A 20,604-nucleotide genomic window follows, 5' to 3' on the forward strand; every position below is an offset into this window, starting at 1 on the left:
CTGATTGAGATTAGATACAAGATCTCAAAGAAAGAGGTAACCCAGATGACCTGAGGGGTCTCTGCGGATATGAGCAACCTGCCCCAGCGTGCCCTGTGGAATGTTCCAGGGACAGGGACAGCAGATCCAGCCAGCCCTAGCTCCCCAGACCGACCACAGCAACATCCTCTTGCGGAGTTGGCTGCCTCCCCCCTAGAGCAGCTCACTTAAGCCCAGCACCAATGCATGTTCAGGCCGTAAGGGAGCTGGGGAGGGGAGGGCTAGGCTAGCCAGGGGCAGGAACAGCGCCAGCAAACATCTGCTTCTCCTACAGTGACCGCAGCACCTGGCCTTGCACACAGCTGCCTGAGTCACCGCTCACGCCCACGAGGTCGCTCCAACCCCCTGGTCGCCTCTCCCATTTTCTGCTACCCCACTAACCCCGGGAGGGGACGGAAGGGGACCCAAGCCACCAGAGAGGGAATCAGGGCTTCCTAAGCCTGCCCCAGAGGCCACACTCCTGGCGCAGGCACCGGCTTGGAGGACCCCAGGCAGACTTCTGTTTCAGCCGTCAGCAAGCCTGGAGCCAGGCCTCAGGGGCACAAGCTTCACGGCACCCCGAGGCTCTGCGGTCAGGGTGGGAAGGGGCACGGGTTTGGGTTTTCTGTATCTCGGGAAGAGAGGTTACAAGGTCGCTTCAACCTCAAGCCACGCTCACTCCCTCCCTCCCTCCTGCTCTGATTCTCTCATTCTCCTCCCCTGGAGCCAGAAGACACAGCTGTTTCCCACTCCACCCTCCTCCTCAGAGGGCTGGGGCTGAAGAGCGAAGGTTGCCAGACTTGACCAGAGGAGGCCTGAGGGAGGGCGGGCGTGTGTGCGCGGGAGGCCAAGAACTCGCTTTCTCTGCACCTTGCTCACTTGGCCCGTGGGAGTCCCCTACTGTCAGGGGTGGGCACCCCAAACAGGACAAGGAGGGACCCAGGAAGGGCAGCAGTCAGGTCAGTAGCCCCTGTCCTTCTCGGCAGAGAAACCCCACAAGGATGAGGGTAACGTCAGCCTGCCTGGCGGAACCCTCCCCTGGGGCTAGGACTGCGTCTATGGGAGCAACCGCCTCACGCCTGAAGGGCCCCCTGGGGTGGTGTTATTTTTGGGTGGTGACAGTTCTCCCAACTCCAGGGTTTCTCTCAGAGGCCAATACAAGCCTCTCTGGGCCCCGAATGGCCCCGCAGTCCCGGCCAACACAAGAAGACTGTGCTAGGGGAGGCCGCCTGCCCTAGTCTTGTTCGGAGTCCCCGTGGCTCCTATCACAGGGCTCTTGGGACCTGTGCAGGAGCCAGCAACGCCGGAGTCAGGTTCCCAGCAGCCACCAGGACCAGGGCGGCCTGATTCTCACTAGGACCTGGTCCTGCGCCACCATGACCCCCGCCACACCCGCAAAGCAATTTCCAGAGCAAGTCAGCGCCCCCCAGGACTCGGTGCCCATGACCCTGGCCTGGTGGGAGCCTCCTGGCACAGGTGTTGGCCCAGAAGCGGCTGCCCCAGGTGGGTATGGTAGGCGTTGTCCCTTCTGCTACCCAGGAGCTGACGGCCCTGATCAGAATCTGATGCTGAGTTCCTGAAAGTTCCAGCTCAGAGCAGCTGCCTCCCCTCCCCGACCCACCTGGCAGTGCCTGAAACACACCAGAAAAACCAGAGCATCACCCACTGGTTTGTGCAGGGGCTAAGGGTCTGGCCTGGAGGGGCCGCAACCCCTCTCCCTGGTCCTAGAGCCGAAAGTGAGGGGAGCCTGCAGCTGGGAGAACAGAATGGACGCCTTCACTCTGCTGCAAAGAAGTGCTTCCAGCAGCGGGGCCGCAGAAGGGCCTGGAAACCGAGAACCTGCACTCAGACCTGGGTCCTGCTATGTCCCAGAGGTGGGCCCCTGGCTGGCTCTTTTAACTGAGCCTGTTTCTTCATATAGAAACAGTGAAAGAAGTCTGCACCTCTAGACACATGGCGGGGAGGACCATGTTTGTGTGCATCGGGGTGGCTAGCTACTCTGGTGTGGCCGTCACCTGCTTTGTCAGCATCCTGGGGACACCAGGACCTCAGGCTCAGGCCACCAAGTCTCACCCAGCCTGAGATGAAGAGTCTCTGTGAGCTGTCTCCCAGAGGGAGGGCTTCGTGCAGTGGGATGCTGTCCCAGGCATTCCAGAACAGCCTGCCAGCTGTGAGAGCAACCTGAAGAGCCCGGCCACCTCCGGGGAGGCTTGGATGGAGGGAGCCAGGCTGGGGTCGGCCTCGGCAGGAACCTGAGCCCACAGATCTCTCCCTAGGTGGCACGGTAGGAGCTCAGTGCCCACAGAATCGCACCGCTTCCTGCTGGTGCTGAACCCAGGACCTGCTGCCCGTAGAAAGAAATCCTTCCACTTCCTGACCCAAGGACCTGATACCTATAGAAATCCTTCCCACTTCTCACCTCGTACCGCTCAGGAAACCTCCGTGACCAGGTCCTAGACAGGAAAGAACTTGGCTGCAAATTCTGGTTCTGTCGCTTTCTGTGTGTACAATGTTCAGACGCTATAAACTTGCCGATTCTTGATTTCCTCGCTCATTAAATATAAACACAGCTGCCCGCCTCCCCGAAAGCTGACCTAGGACGCTATGCATGGCCTTAGCCTGTCAAGCAAGACGATCGTAGGAGACAGAGATTCACATTGTTTCGGACACCAGGAAAACGAAGGGCCAGAGACCTTAAATGACTTGCTCAAGTTCAAGAGCTCGTACCTGGCAGCACTGAGACTGAACCCAGGTCTGCAGCGTTCCGTAATTCATTCCGTCCACCTCTCCATCCATGAACAGATACATGCGCATGGCCTACTGTGTGCGGACACAGGCCAGGAAGCAGTAAATGAGAGACACTCTCCCCATCCTGGGCAGCTCACGTCTGGTCGGGGAGGCAAATAGTACGAAGACCATTTTGACGGTGGTGAGTGCCATGGAGGGGTCACTGGCCATGGGGCAGACAGTAGGGATGGACGGAGGTGTGATGTCTCATGTATCGGGCCAAGGAAAGCCTGTCTGTGAAAGCCTGTGAGGTGAGGAGGTGGCAGCCATTGAAGAGTCAGGGTCCACAAAGGACCAAGGCCCTGAGGCAACACTGACATGTGGTCCCATCCAGGGACAGGAGCCCAGTGAGAAGCAGGTACACTGAGGCTGGAGATGCAGCTGGCGTCAGGCTGTGTAGACCGTGTAGGCTGTGAGGCTGGGTTAAGGAACACGGATTTCCCCCCCCACCTAAGTTCAATGAAAGCCTTTGGCAGGTTTGAAGCAGGAAGTGCAAAGTGATATGATTTACATTCCTAGAAGTTCGCTGCGGCCTGAACCGGGGACCATGGCTCAACATGGCACCCCTCACATGGTGCTGGAGGGAGCCCGGTAGAGCCTCAAACACATGGCGATATTTGATGAAGCCAACTAGCTCCCTGCATCTCCCACTCCCACAAGTCCTGAGTACTGCGGTCCTGGGCAATGATGTCACCTGCAGGCAGGCATTCTTTAGCTCCGCCTCTCCCAGTGCCTTGCCCCATGTCCTGCATACAGTAAGTGTGCACACAGAAGGTGCACACAGTAGGTGCTCAGAAAATGCCAGCCACATGGGGGGACTGACGCCTGTGAAAACAACTGGAATTTCACAGAGGCCCCAGTCAGGAAATCAGGGGTCTCCGGTGAACACTTACGATCTTGGGTGGTGGGAGGTCTGGAAGACTCTTCTGTGGGGCCAGAGAGTGCTGGCCAGGCTCCCCGTTGGCCAATGGGTTCTGCTCCTCGGGTGCTGTGGGCAGCGAAGAGGAGAAGGCTTCGGTGAGGGGTGCTCGGCCTCCCAGCCTTATCCCTCCCATTATCCCGGGATGTCTGGTCACATGGACCATGAGATCTATTTGAGCAAGTGTTAATTACCCAGGTGGGCAGTCCCAGGGGCCAATGTGGTTTTTTGGCCAAGAATAGTGTGTAAGTGGTGCCTCAGCCAGGGGCAGATTCCTCAGAAGGAACTGGTTTGGGGTTTCCGGCAGGCTCCGCACCGTCTCTTCCCCTTGCCCTATGCCAAAAATGGCCCAGCCACAGAGCTTTAGTGAGCAGGGAAGCTGTTCCCAGCCCCGACCCTGTGATTACAGCTCTTTCCATCCCAGAAGGGAAACGACCCTGGCACAGTGGCAGCTGGTGTGTCAGTCATTTCTGCTGAGCCCCAGGCTTGGCCGTGGAACAGAAGGTGCCAAAGCCACACGGGAGGACTGGCCACCAGCCCGCGGCGCACCTGCCTGACCGTCTCAGCCAGCGGCCCAGCCAGCCCCAGGACAGACAGACTCAAACAGATTTGACCTCTGGGCTTGGGTGGCTAGCAGCTAAAGCCAAGCCTTGGACAGGACCGAGAGCCCCACAGCGCTGCGTCCCCACCTCTTGCTAAGCCTCTGCATTTCGGTCACAGGCTGGGGAGTTGGGAGATAGGGCTTCTAATCCCCTCTCCTCAGCAGCACGGCAGCTCTGCAGATGCTGGGCCTCCCTGAGGTCCTGCCAGACCTCCTGAAGGTCTTCAGAGAAAAGGAGAGCCAAACAGAGCAGAAGACGGAGATGTCATGGAAGACACAGTATGTCCTTCCAATGTAAGATACAATGTTTTGCCGAGAGAGCACCTTGAGCAAAACTTTTGATTAAGGCAGGTGCAGGCATCAGCGTTTCTGTCCCCTGTTACTGCCCCGCCCCCACGCCCATACAATCCAGACTTCTATCAAAAGATATAAAGCTGGGGCGTGGAATCAGCACCATACAATGGCTGCTTTCCTAGAACACCTGACTGTGACTTCCTACTCCTGGGATGATGCTGGGAAAAGCTGAGACTTTAGGGCTTTATCCACGAAGGGGACATGAGACCTTTAAGAGGCAAGGAGGTGGCTTGATGGAATGTCCCAAAATACATCCACCCGAAATACCATCAGCCAAAATGTGAGTGCCAGAAATAACTCCACTGGGCTGTCTGGTGCTGGCTGGGAGGAAGCGGGGCGGGGAATGGGACCAACGCTTATGCCTCCCCCTCCCGGAAGCCGGCCGAGATCAGCAGCGCTAGCCTCTACCTTTGTCTTGGGACCCCGCATTCTGCTGCTTGTTGACGGTCACTTTGTTCATATAAATGTACTCCTCATCAGAACCTGCAGAGGGAGGATGGAAGACAAAGGTTTCATGGGATTCCACAATGGGAAATGGCTCTAGAGAGAAACAGGGTCCCCCCGAGAGACTGTCATTAGCCTGGGTTCCAGTAAAAGCATACAACATTTGACTTGATTGAAAGAGTCCATTATAGAGTTGACAAATTTCCAAAAACAGAAAGGCCAAGCCGCTGACTGTGAATTTTCTAACTTGAGGGTGGGGGTGGAGGGGAAGGGAGAGGGAAAGATAGGAGCAGAAGGGTAGCTTCAGGAACGAGAGTGGAAAGGCACCCGTACCTCAAAGGCCTACCCCATATTCCACCAAGCAGATTTCTCTGGTTTTTCTAGCATTTCATTTAAATCGTAAAATATTTCTGGTGATTTTATTTATTCATTAGAGAGAGAGAGAGCACAAGCAGGGGGCAGGGAGAGGGAGAAGCAGACTCCCTGCTGAGCAGGGAGCACAATACTGGGCTTAATCCCAGGACCCTGGGATCCTGACCTGAGGCAAAGGCAGATGCTTAACAAGCTGAGCCACCCAAGTGCCCCTAAAATCATTTCTGTGTAGGCTACCTTTCCAGTGCCTGTCTGGCCAGAGAAATGATAGTCTCCTAACACTGCTCAGTTTCTTACGCCCCAAAGACCCTTTCTTCAGAAGACAGCTCATCCAAATGCATCTCCTCTTAGACATCCTCCTGCATTTCCTTTTTTGCCCCTTAATTTGCATTTCCTAGAAACTTGTGGCTCCACTGGAGACTATGTCCCCAAGTGAGAGAACCCGAGTCAACCCCCAGGTGAAGGAAGCAGCCTAGGGTCAGACTCATGCCACAGACCGCCCAGCCTCCAGCCCAAAGGCCTGCAAAACCAGAGCCCTGGAAACCCAGAAGAACACGGGGAGGACCCAGGCAGAGGTGTCTTCTGCCATCGGTCTGCGGGATCACCACCCCAGTGCCAGGCCCTGCCAGGACCTGTCAGCAACATCACCCCAACCTGCTGGAGTTCATGGGAGGGAACTATGAGGTCTAAATTAGCTAGCCACAACTGGTAGCCTTCCACTCAGTGAGAGCCAGAGTGGTCGGGTCAGGACCCTCCCCAGAGGAGAGCACACAGAAAAGGGCTCTGCAGGAGTCAGGGCAGCAAGCTCAGGCATTAATCGTGTAATTCAGAGCAGAAGAGATAACTCACGGGCTCTGTCTGCCTAGCACGGAAAACAACAGTGATGCACACTGCCTGTTTTTACCGAACTCTTAAGTCTCCAAGAGAACAAAACATAAATATTAAGGAACTTTAAAAAGTTAATCCTATAACTAAAAAAGATTAAAAATGACAGTCGAAACCATGGAGAATGGCTCAAAGGCTCGATAATGGGAAAAGTTGGGGAAAAAAAATCACACATCAGCACGAACGACAGTAGTCACCTTTAAAAACAAACGATTACTAGAGAGTGTGTCAGTTGGCACAGACATTTTGGAAGAGATTTGGGAGGATAATTTAAGTGTTCGTATTCTTTTTTTTTTTTTCCCCAAATGTTCATCACCTTTAACCCAGTATTTCCACTGCCAGAAATTTATCCTAAAGATAAACTCCAGCATGTAAACAAAGTTTTATTTGAGGATGTTTATTGTAATGTTGTAGGAGTTTGTGGTTTTTTGGTTTTTTTTTTTAAGATTTTATTTGTTTGAGAGAAGGAGGGAGAGAGAGCACAAGTGAGGGGGTAGGGTGGAGGGAGAGGGAGAAGCAGGCTTCCTGCTGAGCAGGACCCTGGGATCATGACCTGAGCTGAAGGCAGATGCACAATCAACTGAGCTATCCAGGTGCCCCTGTATGAGGTTTCTTTTAAATTATAAAACCTAAGGGCGCCTGGGTGGCTCGGTGGGTTGGGCCTCTGCCTTCAGCTCAGGTCATGATCTCAGGGTCCTCGGATCGAGCCCCGCATTGGGCTCTCTGCTTGGCGGGGAGCCTGCCTCCCTCCCTCCCTTTTCTCTCTGCCTGCCTCTCTGCCTACTTGTGATCTCTGTCTGTTAAATAAATAAAACCTTTAATAAATAAAATAATAAATTACAAAACCTAATGCCACTAACCAGAGACTAGCTGAATGTCACTGTTCATCCACCCGTGGACACTACCCAACTGCGAAAAATATCAAAGTAGCTCTATGTCCACAATTACAGAGATATCCAACACTTAGAGAATCATGTTTCAGAATAGCCAAAAAAGAAAAATATGGGAACTGTCAGCACATGAAAATGTGCACAGACAGCAATTCTAAATGTAAAAATAACGTAAAGCGGAATACAGAGGCAAACCACGACTACATAAAAATATTCAGAGGATACCAATAAAGCTCAATTAATAGGAATTGAAGGAATGTAAATAGTGCGGTGTTAATCTTATGTTCATTTATTTTTTTCTTACTGTTGACTAAAGCCACATTCTTGCAAAAAGAAAAAAAAAAGGCAAGATATTATTGTCATTGTTTTAACTGATAGATTCGGGGCAGGTGCTTTCTCCCCAAGATGGCAGCTTGTAAATTGCAGAGAAAACGCATAGCACCGGCCACTTCTCGAGGCTGTTTCTTGCCTTGGGCCCTCTACTGCAGGCCGCATGGTTGGTCAGGTTTTGATTCTCTGCGTAGCTAATTCAGGACCATCTAGGTTGGTAAGTAAGAGCCTCCCAGGACCATCTGCAATCCTGGGAAATGCCCAGTGAACTTGGCCCTATAACTGGGGGTGGCTGAGCTGTCCTGTGTCTGGCAGGTGGTAGCCTTGGTTGGAGAATTTTCTATCATTCTCTCATTCATTTTCAGAAGTGCACTGAGCACCCAGCACTATCCGAGGTGCTGGGCATACAGCACAGAATGAAATAGAAGACACTGTTTCTACCTTTGCAACCTAACATGGGTGGGGGAAACGGATCCTCCTGGGACAGTCAACACAAGCAGGTAGGAAATGACAACAGCACAGGTGCGGCTGGGAAGGAGAACTTAGTGTGCACTGAGTAAAGCACATGACTCCTGGGGAATGACCTTTGTGTGAAGGGGGTGGTCTTTCCCAGAGAACGGGAGGGACAGGAAGGAGGGACAGGGACCCTCTTTGCTACAGTTGGATAGACAGAACATCAGCAGATTTCCCATCTGAAGGGCTCTCCCGACACTTTCCCAGACTCTCTGAGCAGGGCACTGGGAGATCCACAGCCCTCTCAGGTGAAAACAGGAACAAAGAGTCAATCTCCTGTAAACAAAACTCAAACCCTGCCTTGACCTCACCATGCAGATGAAAGGCAAAGTAGAAAATTCTTGTTTCGCCCATACAATAAAAGATCAGAAAACCCAAATTTGGAAAGGGTAAACACATATACTCTCAATCTCTTTCTCTCTCTCTCGGTCTCATACTCTGCCCAAAATGTGTGGGAGTAAACAACAGCTCAGCCAGTGTAGACCACAGACTATCTCAAAATGATCAGCCTGCCTCCACCTACAAGTCCCATCAAGCTGAGCTAATTGTCTGGAACGTACACAACAAGAAGGGCCTGGGAGGCTGGGAAGGAAGACAGATGCTTTGATTTCAGGGACTTGGGATTCTGTCCCATGCAGCACGATTTCAGTGGTGCAGATGAGTCTGGAATATGGGGCAAGGGGGGGGAGGACAGCAGTTAGGGCTGCCTGCCCAGCCCCAAGCCACTCGCAGCCATGTGCCTTGAAGAGGAGACTCTCCAGTTGAGAAGACGAGGACAACTCTCTCATTGACTTGGGGTAGGAACGAGGTGGCACCATCCATGTCATTTCATACACTAAGCCCCACGCTGGGACAGAGTATATGCACAAAAGCTGTTTGCTGCTGCTCTGACCACTCTGCGAGCTAAGACAGAGCAAAGAGGACCAAAATGGACACCAGGAACAGGAGTGGTAGCCACAGGTCTCGGTAAGGCTGTGCACGCACTTCCGGTGGTCTGAGTGGTGCACTGTGGGCAATTCACGTCCGGGCGCCTCCTGCAAGCTGTGGAGACCGACGGTGGGGGAGGCTCTGACTTTATCAGAGCAGAAGGTGCAAAGGTCTGGGGTGAAACAAAGGTCATCCTACAGGAAGCTACACAGCACATGACCCCAATGAGGGGGAGCCCACCCAGGGGGCCCTGAGAGAGTGATCAGAACCAGGAACCCGGGCTCAGAGCCCAACCCATGGGTCTTCCAATTCCCAGTGGAGCTGCTGTCTATCATGAAACATCTCAAGTCAGAGCACATCTGACCTGACCTGTCGGTGGGACAGGAGTGTGCTTCTTACAGAGCTGCCTTGATAGATCCTGCCTTGGGGTGACTCCACTCTAACTCACCCTCTTTGTAATGTGCCTTTCTCACCTTGCCTTCCCACCTTTGATGTGCTGCTGACCAGCACTGGCGCAGGCCAGCAAGGCTTGCCATGGAGCCGGGAGGAGCCTGGGAACCCCAGGGTGGCCTGGGGAGCAGCAAAGGCTCCAAATTGGGCTCCAGGAAATCGCCTCTCAGAGAAGGCTAAGGAAGCCAGCTCGTCCGGGCACAAGAGAAGGCCACCGGGCGGATGGCAACGCGCCTCAGCGTTAGGACTTCTCTCCCACTCAGAGAGTAAAAACTAGGTCCACAGGGAACAAAGGAAAGGAAAAGTGACCCCAAAACGTAGCCTGGTGGGTCCGGGTTGGATGTGCGGGGGAATCTGGATGCAGAGGGTCTGCTTCCCTCCTCGAGCGTGCGTCTTGGCGGCTCCTGCCACCGGGCACGTGGATCACATGCCCTCTTCCGGTCCCCCGCTGTCCCGAGATATCACTTCCCATTCTCAAACATCTGATGTAAAAATAGACTCAACTAAACTGTCAGGACTTCACAAGAAGGCTTTTTAAAAAAAAAGAAAGAAAATCTGAGTGTGCTGGAAATGAAACCACACACCCGCAAGAAGACTTATGCGAGAATGTTCAGAGCAGTCTTATTAGTTGTAATAGCCCAAACCCGTGAACACAACACAGGTATGGTGGGAGAAATTAAAACAACGGTTCCCTTGGGACGAGGGTGGGGGTGGGGAGGAATTTGCTGAGAAGGGGCAAGAAAAAATTTCCGGAATGATAAAAATGTTCTCTGTCTTGTTTGGGATGGTAGGTACATGGGTGTACACAATTTTCAGAACTCACTGAACTGGATACTTAAGATCTACGTACTTGGGTGTATATAAAATCCACCTCAATAAAAAGGATAAGAAAAAAAAACAGGTACTTAGGGTTCTGTGATCTACAGCTTTAAAACTATGTTTTCCTCTGGGCCACAGGACACTGGCAAGTGACTTCAACTCTGCAGACCTCATCTGTAACACCCTCGTCTGTAGCAACAGCACCAAGCTCAGAGAGGGGCCTTGAACATGAGACAAGTTAATACGTGCGCACGTAGGAACGTGTGCACGTAGGAACGTGTGCATGTAGGAAATGCTCAATTAAGCATTGGCTCTTACCTGGACAGTTCCCTAGCCCTTCACTACTTTGAGCAAATGAAGAAAAGTCCTTTGGAAACATTTTGTTTAAAACCACACTCACGGCTGCTGTGTTGAGTGTTCAGAGATTTCCTGGGCTCACATTCAGGTCACGTCACCCCTGGACCACCGCGAGGGGCTGAACTGCGTTCCCCACCCCCATCACCCAAATTCATCTATGAAGTCCTCGCCCTGAATACCTCAGAATGTGATTCTGGTAGGGGAAAGGGTCCTTGACGTCAAACGGGGCCACCAGGGTGGGCCCCAGTCCAACAGGACCAGTTTTCTTATATGAAGAGGAGGTTTGGACGCAAACCCAGGGGGAAGATGGTCTGAAGACCCAGACAGAAGGCAGCCACTTACAGCCAAAGAGGGAGTCCTCTGAAGGAATCCACCCTGCCCAAAGCCTTGATCTCAGATTTCTGGCCTCCAGAACTCTGAGAAAACAAATTTCTATTGTTTAAGCCACCCAGTCGGTGGGACTTTGTTGTGGCAGCCCGAGCATGACTATCTTTCTGTTTCCATGGGGACCTCTCGGAGGCCCCCGGGTCACACTTACTGCTGCTCTTGGTGTAGACCCGGAGGAGCTCAGCCAGGCTGCTCTTCTTCACCACAGCTGTGCTGCTCAGGTTTTCCTGGTCAAGAATCTTGAGGAAGTCGTCCAGCTCTGTCAACAGCTGCTCCAGGGCTAGAGACAGAAAAGAGAACCCTTTATAGTTGCTTCCTGCTCTCTGAAGGGCCAGCTCAGACACACCCCCAGATCCTGTACCATCTCGCCATGGGCCCTGCGGTCCTGCGTGGGAGGGACTTGGGGGGAGCCCTGAAAGCACCTAGGAGGCCCAGCCAAAAGTGGGATTCCCAGAGCTGGGGTCTGGGGGAGGAAAAGCAGGCCCTTGGTTTTGAGATGGATGGCGCTGGCTGGAGCTGCAGGTCTACCATTTGCTGGAGCAACGGCGGCCAAGACAGCCCAGGCAAGCCCGTCAAGCCATGACAGTCTGCAAACAGGATTGCTTCCTTGATAAAAAGCCAATCAGGACAGCTCAGGACCTAGAGAACTTAAACACAGATCAAACCTGGAGCCATCAAAAAAAATTTTTTTTTGCTGTGGTTGACCCAACTGTTCATCCTTTCCCCAAGGACAAACAGAGTCACTCCAAGATGAAACAGTGATTATGTTGCCCCTGTTGAAAGGGGGATGATTCATCAGAAGCCACGGCTGGGCAAACAGAAAAACAAAACCTTCCTGAGTTTCTTCAGTAAATAAGCCTCCTCCACCGAAACGGAGTCTAGCATCACTCCCCAAGCTGGCAAAGGGCTCTGGTCCCATGGATTCAAGGTATCAAGTTGGCTCCACCATTCTAAAAGTGCTCGTCAGTCTCTCCCTGGAGCCACCCTGCGGAGATGCTAGCGCAGAGGACAACAGTGTGGGCACAGGGCACATTCACCACTGTTGTTGCTGTTGCTGTCTATAAGATGCTGCATTTGGGGATGGGGTCGCCATCTTGGCTCTGCTGCCCAGTGGCTCTCCAGAACATGCTCTCAGTAATGGCAGCCAGCTCCTCGAGGTTCTGTGCTGTGCTTTCCAACCCTGGCTGCACTGGGTCACCTGGAGAGCTTTAGAAAATCCAGATACCTAAGCTACACCCTAGACTGATGATATCAGGATCTCTGGGAATAGAACCCAGGAGTCAGTAGTTCTTTCTTCTTCTTCTTCTTCTTCTTTTTTTTTTTTTAAATTTATTTGAGAGAGAGAGAGAGAGAAGAATAGGAGCAGAGAGAGAGAGAGAGAATCCCAAACAGACTCCACACAGAGTGTGGAGCTCAATGTGGGACTCGATCTCAAGACCCTGAGATCATGACCTGAGCAGAAACTAAGAGTCAGATGCTTCAACGACTGTGCCACACAGATGCCCCAGGAATCGGTAGTTCTTAAACCTCCCGGGGTGATTCCAGCGTGCAGCCAACACTGAGAACCGGCGGTCTAGATGCAGGCCCAGAGCCCACACCTGCGGGCCCTGCTCCCGAAGACAGCAGCCAGTGAAACCCTGACTTGTCCTGTATCGCCTGCTGTGGGAACACTGAGCAGTCACGCACTCTCTCCAAGCTCGTTTTCTTACCTGGAAAGTGGCAAAGACCACGTAGGCCCTGCCCGTTTCACAAAGTTATAAACACAAATGGCAAAATCTTAGCTCAATGAGGGGACCACATCTGTCCCACACCTTTGGCACCTACACTGTTTTGGATGAATGTATATGGAATGAATGACATCAGGCACCCACTAGTTCACAAGCTGAAGAGCTAAGCATGGTTATGCCCATTTTGAAGACATGGGTCTGATGGCCCAGAAGGTCCACAGGGCTCATGGCAGAGAGCACATCTCCTGTCTGACTCTTAAGACAGAGGTACTAACAACACCCCATTGGATGCCTCCATCATTCTTCCAACATCCCCCAAAAGCCTAACTCCCCAGAATTGAACAAGAGCCCTAGATTACCCCTGCCACTCCCTATAGTAGAAAAAGAAGCTCTCAGGCTCTCCTGGTTCTAAGGCACAGCCCAGTGGCCTCTGTTCAAACACCTCCTTGGACCTCCGTGGGGTAGTAGCCTTTGAACCCCATCCCTACAAAACCAAACTCCCTGGAATGAATATTGCCACTGCTCGTGAGAGGGCCGGGGAAGGGAAGAGGGTGAGGATTTGCTTATTTCAGAGGAGGGCAGTGCCAGCTCATGTGACCATCCGATCACATACAGGGGTCAGCCAGCTCGCCCACATGGGTGTGTACTGCCTGGCGCCATCAGAGCGCTCTCTTCCTGGCAGGGGTCCCTCCCCCCGAAGGAAACTCCAGTTTGCCAAAGCTGGAGAAGCAGCAGAGAAACCACCACTCTCCCTCTCAGGGTCCTGGTTTTAAAGGATTAAGAACGAAGCAAGCTCCACCAAGGTCTATGTGTCCACTCCCCTGTGGCTTATCAAAAGCCAAGTGAAGGTCAAGGTGGCCAGCAGCCCAGAGGCTGCCTGTGGTCAACAGCGGCGTGGCTCCCATGCCTGGAGGCAAGTTGGAAGGTGGCCTTCGTCTCTGCCCGTGAAGAGATGGACAGACGGTAAGTGAGAGCCAAGATAAGGCTAGCAGGTGGCTCTGCCTGGGGAAGGGCCCTGGGCCCAACAGCAGAGTCTCTTGCCCTGTTCCTTGTGTTGGGAAAAGTGGGTTTCCAAGAGGCCAATGGCTTTTGCCTGGTCTGCTTAAAAGCAATTAGACTCTCGATGGAGTGGGATTTGAGAGGGCACCAGCGAGAGCTCCGAGAGCCCACCAGTCAAGACAGTGGGACCCAAGGATGTGCCCAGCACTTAGCTGGGCCCTTGGCCTCAACCAACCAAAAAATTAAAATGGAGATCAGGACAGTGTGGGTCTTTCCTTACACAAGCTCAGAGGCAGAACAAGACCAGCCCGAGGGAAGAGATTCATAAACCAAGGCACCCCACCAAAAACTCATACCAAAAAGTGTGGGAGGAGATCAGACAAGAGTCTTAGGCCTGGAAGGCTTCTGGGAAGAGGTGCCGAAGGGTAAGGCCTCTTGGTTGCTTTCATTTGGTTTTGAGGTTTTTTTGAACAGCTATTCAGGACCTTCCTGTTGGCTGCAGGAACTCGACAGGCTCAAAAGCAGGGAGTTTAAACAAGTCGCAGCAGGAAAACAAAGGCTAAATCTAAGGAAATGACATCGAGCCTTGAACTCGGCTGCAGGGGATGTGGAAAAGCGAACGGGCTTTGCAAAGCCGTTTGGATCTCAAGCTGCGCTCTTCCTGACCTTCTCAACCTTTTCCAGGCTGATACTGCTGCTACTTCCGCTCATGAAAAAGAAAAAAGCACGAAAACTCAGTGTCTCTTCAATTTCACGTCCTCCGCTATTCCCCAAAGCGGCCCGATTCCTGGAAAACAGCTTTCGTTTATCTTCAAGCAAGCAAGTATGCACCGGGCCAAAGGGTAAAGAGTGTCCTATCTGTCTCTGGGGAGACACAGTTGACCCAGATGGGGTCCCCCAGTCTTTCCGGGAGCTCCACGTCTGGGGAGAGGGGCCCAGTGGACACGGGGGTGAGCAGAAAAGTGATTCAGGAATGTGTCCAAGGATCAGGAAGGTGTCACAAGACAAACAGGGGTTATCAGCAAGAGGAATTTATAAGCTTGCCACTGAGGATGAATAGGAGTTTGCTGGGAGGAGGTAGAGGCCTTTTAGGAAAAGGGAAGGAGATGTTCTGACAGCTCAAGTGCTGGAGGCACACAGGATATTTGAGAAACCACAAGTCTCTCTGTGCATTGGGGCACAAGGGGCGTGGGGGATGCAGGGGAAGGCGGGCTCCAAGGCCAGAACTGGGACGTCAGATCAGGCAGGCAGACCATAAGGGCTTGATCTGCTTTGCTAAGGAGTCCGTGCCTTATCCTGCATGACCTCTAGACAATGCTGGAGAAGGGCCATGCACACGGTTCTTCCAACAGCCTAGAGATCGAATAACCCTTCAAACAGTAGGGAGGACAAGGAGGGGAGGCAAGGGTGGGCAGGGGACCATTACTAGCACAGATGAGAATGACAAGAGTGTGAACTAATCATGGCATCCAGGGGCCACGTGGGATGCTGTACCCCACCCACCCCCAATTCTTCCAACCACCCTTGCAAGTGCATGGCATGGGAACTGGCTCTTGAGACCTGTATCTGCAGTTAGTAGTGGCCCTGGGGCTCAAGTCCAAGTACTTCCAAGTCCCAAGTACTTGCTGTCCGTCATCCCTTGGCTGGAGCCACCGCCAAGAAGTCAGGGAGGTTTATCTGGACCATGACCTCTGCCTCCTGTTCCACCATGCTTGGCAAAGGCACAGCAGGGAACTCTAGATGGGTACAGTACAGAGGCAAGAAGACTCAGGGATAATTCCCTGAGATGCAGGGACTTAAGGTGTCCTGGGTGACAGAGAGCTGCAGAATGCCATCAGACACAGGCCTGTAGTTCTGGGGGAACCGGTAGGCCAGGCAGACGGGTGGGGGTCGGGGGCAGCACCAAGAAAGCAGAGACACCCCCGCTTTTCCTCTTAAATGGCTGTGCTGGGGAAGGGTAAGCCCCAGAGCTGAAGAAACACGGGACCAGGAACCAGAGCCACAAACCCCGGGATGTCCTCTCTGTCCCTCTCTAGATCTGCACTCAGAGCAGCCCATGACCAGCAGCAATCAGCTTCTGCCTCCTGCCATTCCTCCCTGCCCACGCCAGCTGTTCATGGTGTCTCCAAGCGAGCCCAGTCTGTATTCCTGGCTGGGCGGGAGCGCTTCCGGGTTGAGGGGCAGCCTTTGCAGAAAGGTTGGGGGCTCCAATGAGGTGCTAAGCACAGCAGAGGCTGGGGATTCTCCTGTGGTCATACCCTTTCAGGCCAAGCTCCAGACTCCAGAAAATAACAATCAACAAAAGCAGGGCCCTCATTTGTGCCAACCCTGGTGACATTTTTCAGCCCTCAGAGCTCGGAGGAATGTGGCCATTTCGTTGAGGCTCTGGAAGGCACCCATCCCATTCCCCTTCCCCCACTCCCTAACACCCCCCCACCCCCCTTCTCATTTTAATCTCTCTCTCTCTCTCTCGTCCTCCAGCAGAGGGAGGGAAAAATAAGTGTGTTGTTCATTCTGGAAACTGTAGGTCCTTGTGCGGGCTTTCCATCCTGGCTCTGTTAAAGTTCAGAGTTGTCTGCTCACGGTCTGACGAATCATCAATAAGATTCTTGTTCGCGGCTTCCAAGGCCCACGCAGCGCTGGGCGGTTCAGCTGCTCGATTCATTGCCCTCGGCCATGGTCAAGCTCTGCCTCCTGGTGACCTCCTCCCTCGGTTTTTCTCATCTTGAGGCAGTCTTACTTTTTGGTCACTAGGTTCCCAACCATAAGCGTCTTCCCAACATGCCGAAAAAGCTGCTCTTCGTGGCTCCCCTGCTGTTTTATGCACACAGTTTTATTTATTCAGCTGCATTTGTTGAAGACCTGTGATTGACCACGATCTTCCCTCCAAATATGAAACAAAACAGACCTCTTCTTTAAGTATAAAGACACGCATCCCTCTCCCTGCCCCAGCAGTTCCGAAGATGGAGCCACTGGGCATATTATCTGTGCAAACCCAACTGCTGGGGACCGACCACAGTGAAGAACGTGGGAGAGTTTCTGTGACTAGCAACGGCACCCTGTAGCCACAACCAAGGGCAGAAAATCCCGAGTCCCTTCCTCCTGGTCACAGAGGAATCCTCAAGTTCTCAAAAAGAGCTTCTGGAAAACATACCCCTTCGTTCCGCCTAAGAAGGAACACGTGAGGGGCGCCTGGGTGGCTCAGTGGGTTAAGCCGCTGCCTTCGGCTCAGGTCATGATCTCAGGGTCCTGGGATCGAGTCCCACATCGGGCTCTCTGCTCGGCGAGAAGCCTGCTTCCCTCTCTCTCTCTGCCTGCCTCTCCGTCTACTTGTGATCTCTGTCAAATAAATAAATAAAATCTTTAAAAAAAAAAAAAAAAAAAAAAAAAGAAGGAACACGTGAGGCCGAAGTCCCCTTTCTTCAGAAGGGCCACGTGCCAAGCCAGCCTTCGCCAAGCACCTGCTGAGTCCCGGCACGCTAATGAGTGGCTTTTTTTATGGTGGCAACAGACGCGTAACATAAACTTAACCATTTTAATGACTTTGAAGTGTACAAATCAGTGGCAGTGAGTACGCTAACACAGGTATCCTCCCGAATTTGCCTATTCTAGACATTTCACATAGATGGAGTCAAGGAACACGTGGCCTTCTGTAGAATGGCTTCTTTCATAGCGCGTAACAATTTTAAGGCTCATTCGCCCTGTAGTCTACCAATACTTCATTCCTTCTCCTCCTCTGGCAACCTGCCTAGCCTTTGGGGTCTGAGTCCTCTTCCTTAACATAAGGCACGTGAGATTTATCTATGTGGTTGCACAGATGAGCAATTTGTTCTTTTTCATTGTTGTGCGGTATTCCGTCCTGTGGAGGCAGGCAGCCCGAATGCCTCCATGGGTGCATGTATCTCCTGGCCAGGGGCTTCTGCAGACACAGCAGGGTTCCACGTCCTTAACCCGGGTCTGTCCTGCTCCTGAAAGCACCTTCCCAATGACTCAGGAGGGTACGCCTGCGTTCCTCACACTTAAGACATAATGCCCACTCAGGGGCACGGCTACAAATGGAAAAGCAACGATTCCTCGCAATGGCTGCGCAATGGAATCATCTGGGAAGTTTAAAAAAAAAAAAAATTCTGGGGACGCATCGGGCTCCTTGCTCAGCGGGGAGCCTGCTTCTCCCTCTGCCTCTGCCTACCACTCTGTCTGCCTGTGCTCATGCTCTCTCTCTCTCTCTCTCTAACAAATAAATAAAAATCTTTAAAAAAAAAAAATTCTGATGCCTGCATCCTGCTGGATGAGAGAGATCCTGCTGGAACTGCTCTGGGTGGGTCTGGGCTCCAGGAGCTTTTCTCCCACGAGACTCTAAGGTGCAGCCAGGTTGACGAACCCCCGAGATAAATAAAAGTATAATTATTGCTTTATAAAAAGTCTTTTTACTTCATACATTTTTTAAAGATTTATTTATTTTTAGAGAGAGTGAGCGAGCACGTGAGCACATGCCCATGAGCATAAGGTGGGGCAGAGGGAGAGGGAGAAAATCTCAAGCAGACTCTGCACGGAGCACGGAGCCCGATGCTGGGCTCCGTCCCGCGACCCCGAGATCAGGACCTGAGCAGAAACCAAGAGTTGGACGCATCATCGACTGAGCCACCCAGGCACCCCAACTGTATACATCTATAAGATTCCTTAAAAAGCAAACCTCCACAGTCCTTCTTTAGGAGACTCAATTCTGATTTTTACATGTGGAACTTTCTGGGGTGATGCCTGTTCTACAGTCGGATATGCTTGAAAATCCCTTTTTGCCCCCAAAATCTTTTCCCTTCTGGACAGTAAGGATGTGGACAGCAAGGACCAACGTGCCTATAGGCTTACACACTGTGGAGCTCAGTTCTCCATTCTGCTTAAACAGGTGGAAGTTCTTAGGAAAATCAGCACCCAAAAGACTCAGAGGCTAACCCTCAGGCAGGCTGTCACGGCTCCTGCCTCCTTGGAGCCCAGGAGACAGAGCCAGAAAGTACATAACTTTCTCCAGTATAAGAAATACTCGAGGAAGGATGCCTGGGTGGCTCAGTGGGTTAAGCCATTGCCTAGGGCTCAGGTCATGATCTCAAGGTCCTGGGATTGAGCCCCAAATTGGGCTCTCAGCTCTGGCGGGGCGCCTACTTCCCCCTCTCTCTGCCTGCCTCTCTGAATATTTGTGATCTCTCTCTCTCTCTGTCAAATAAATAAAATGTTTAAAAAAAAGAAGAAGAAGAAGAAAGAAAAGAAATACTCAAGGAGTTGGTTTTGGTTTTTGTTTTCTTTTTGTTTTTTTTTAAATCTCCATCTTCAGGAAATGAGGAGAGGGTTTTGCTTCATTTACCAGCATTGTGCACACCCACCCCACCCCTTGCCGGGTCAACCTTCAAGGTCAATCTGTCATCATTTTTGCAAGATCTGCTTTTTCTCACCTATCTTGGAGTCTCATCACTTAAAACACTTTCCCCACTCAGGGGCCGCCGCCTGCATTCCCAGATGAGTGGCGCGGGCTGAAGAGATGGGACAGATGCTTTGCTGCATTTTTTGCACGGCTGGAAAAACAACTCGACTTGCTTGCTCACCACTGACCTCTTCAGCAGAACCAACCTCCCCAAGAGCAGAATTCCAAACCCAGTCATGGAGCCAGCTGGAAGCAGCGCTGCTTCCTTAGGGCCCTTCGGAAATTCACACAGTAACCGCCGAAGACATCACACTGAGCAGAGCGGGTCAGGGAGGCCCGGGGCCTGCCCAGGGCCACCTCCCCTCTGCCGCAGCCTGCCCAGAAGCACCGCCAGCCCGGCCAGCCCAGAAGCACATGGCCCTACTGGCCATTCTCCCACCTTTATCGTTTGCTGCTCGTCCCCTGAACGCGAGTCCTGCGTCTCCAATGACAATAAAAGACCTGTGTAGGGAGCGGCTGCCTGATCTGGTTTCCCCGCTGTGCCTAAACAGGGCTTTGCTCAAAGTCAGGGCCTGGAGAACACCTGCTGAGCATGAGGCTTCCAAACCCACACACGCAGTCCAGTGAAAGCACCCCCTGAGTTGTCTCCTATAAAAGGGTCTGGGCGGGGCACCTGGGAGGCTCAGTCAGTTAGGCAACCGGCTCTGATTGTGGCTCAGGGCATGATCTCAGAGTTATGAGATTGAGCCCCAAGAGATTCTCTCTCCTTCTGCTGCACCAACCCCCTCCCATGCTTGCATGCATGCTCTCAAATAAATAAGTATCTTTAAAAAATAAAGTAAAATAAAATAAAAGGGCCTGGGCTCCTTTGTCCAGTAGGTCTGGGCCAAGAGCTCACCAGTCTCCAGCCGTAACTGCAGTCCCCCACCTGGGCCAGATGACAGCTCTGGAATGACCACCCAGAGGCAGCCCCCAGCAGGTGATGGGCTAGGAGCACGTAAGGCAGATCCCTCCCGGGTGTCCTGTGCTGGGAAAATTCTGTCAGGGGTGCAGGGAGGAAGGACAGGGAGGCAGCTGTTCCCCTGGAGGCCAGGAAGCCCAGGGGTCGGAGCTGATCCCCAGGGCACCCCTGCAGGTCAGGAGGCTCATGAGGGCAGGGGCCAGACATGCCACGTTCTAGCAGCCTCCAGGGCCAGGCCACACAAGGCAGCTTTGAGGCCTGGGAGGCCTTTGTTCCCCAGCCCAGTTAGGACATTCCTTAAATGCAATCTGCCTAAAGAGTGGCTTCATTCAGGCTCAGTGGCCAAGGCCAGTTGTGTGGGTGGGACGCAAAGGTTGGGTTGGGGGGCTCTGTGCGGGGCACGTCCCCCGGCCGGCGGCAGCCTCTGCAGTCTCTGAACAAGAGGCTGTCG

The 20,604-nt window shown here is 52.7% G+C and overlaps 1 protein-coding gene across 9 annotated transcripts in view; it reads right to left on the minus strand.

Annotated features, from left to right (window-relative positions):
* Window positions 1-20,604, minus strand: part of LOC111144838 (actin filament associated protein 1 like 2) — a 97,050-nt gene that overhangs the window by 27,254 nt on the left and 49,192 nt on the right. For 7 of the 9 annotated variants that reach the window (XM_022499368.1, XM_022499364.1, XM_022499363.1 and 4 more), the window contains exons 1-3: window positions 11,205-11,325; window positions 5,088-5,162; window positions 3,699-3,793 (exon numbers count right to left, since the gene is read on the minus strand). In XM_022499368.1, the coding sequence (XP_022355076.1) occupies window positions 3,699-3,793; window positions 5,088-5,139 (147 nt within the window). In that variant the 5' untranslated portion in view covers window positions 5,140-5,162; window positions 11,205-11,325. Of the gene's footprint in view, window positions 1-3,698; window positions 3,794-5,087; window positions 5,163-11,204; window positions 11,334-20,604 lie in introns of those variants that run through there. The other 2 variants (XM_022499360.1, XM_022499369.1) reach the window with 2 other exon arrangements.

The sequence above is a fragment of the Enhydra lutris genome, unplaced genomic scaffold (assembly GCF_002288905.1).
Source record: "Enhydra lutris kenyoni isolate GAN:26980312 unplaced genomic scaffold, ASM228890v2 scaffoldscaffold12, whole genome shotgun sequence".
NCBI classification, from domain to species: Eukaryota; Metazoa; Chordata; class Mammalia; order Carnivora; family Mustelidae; genus Enhydra; species Enhydra lutris.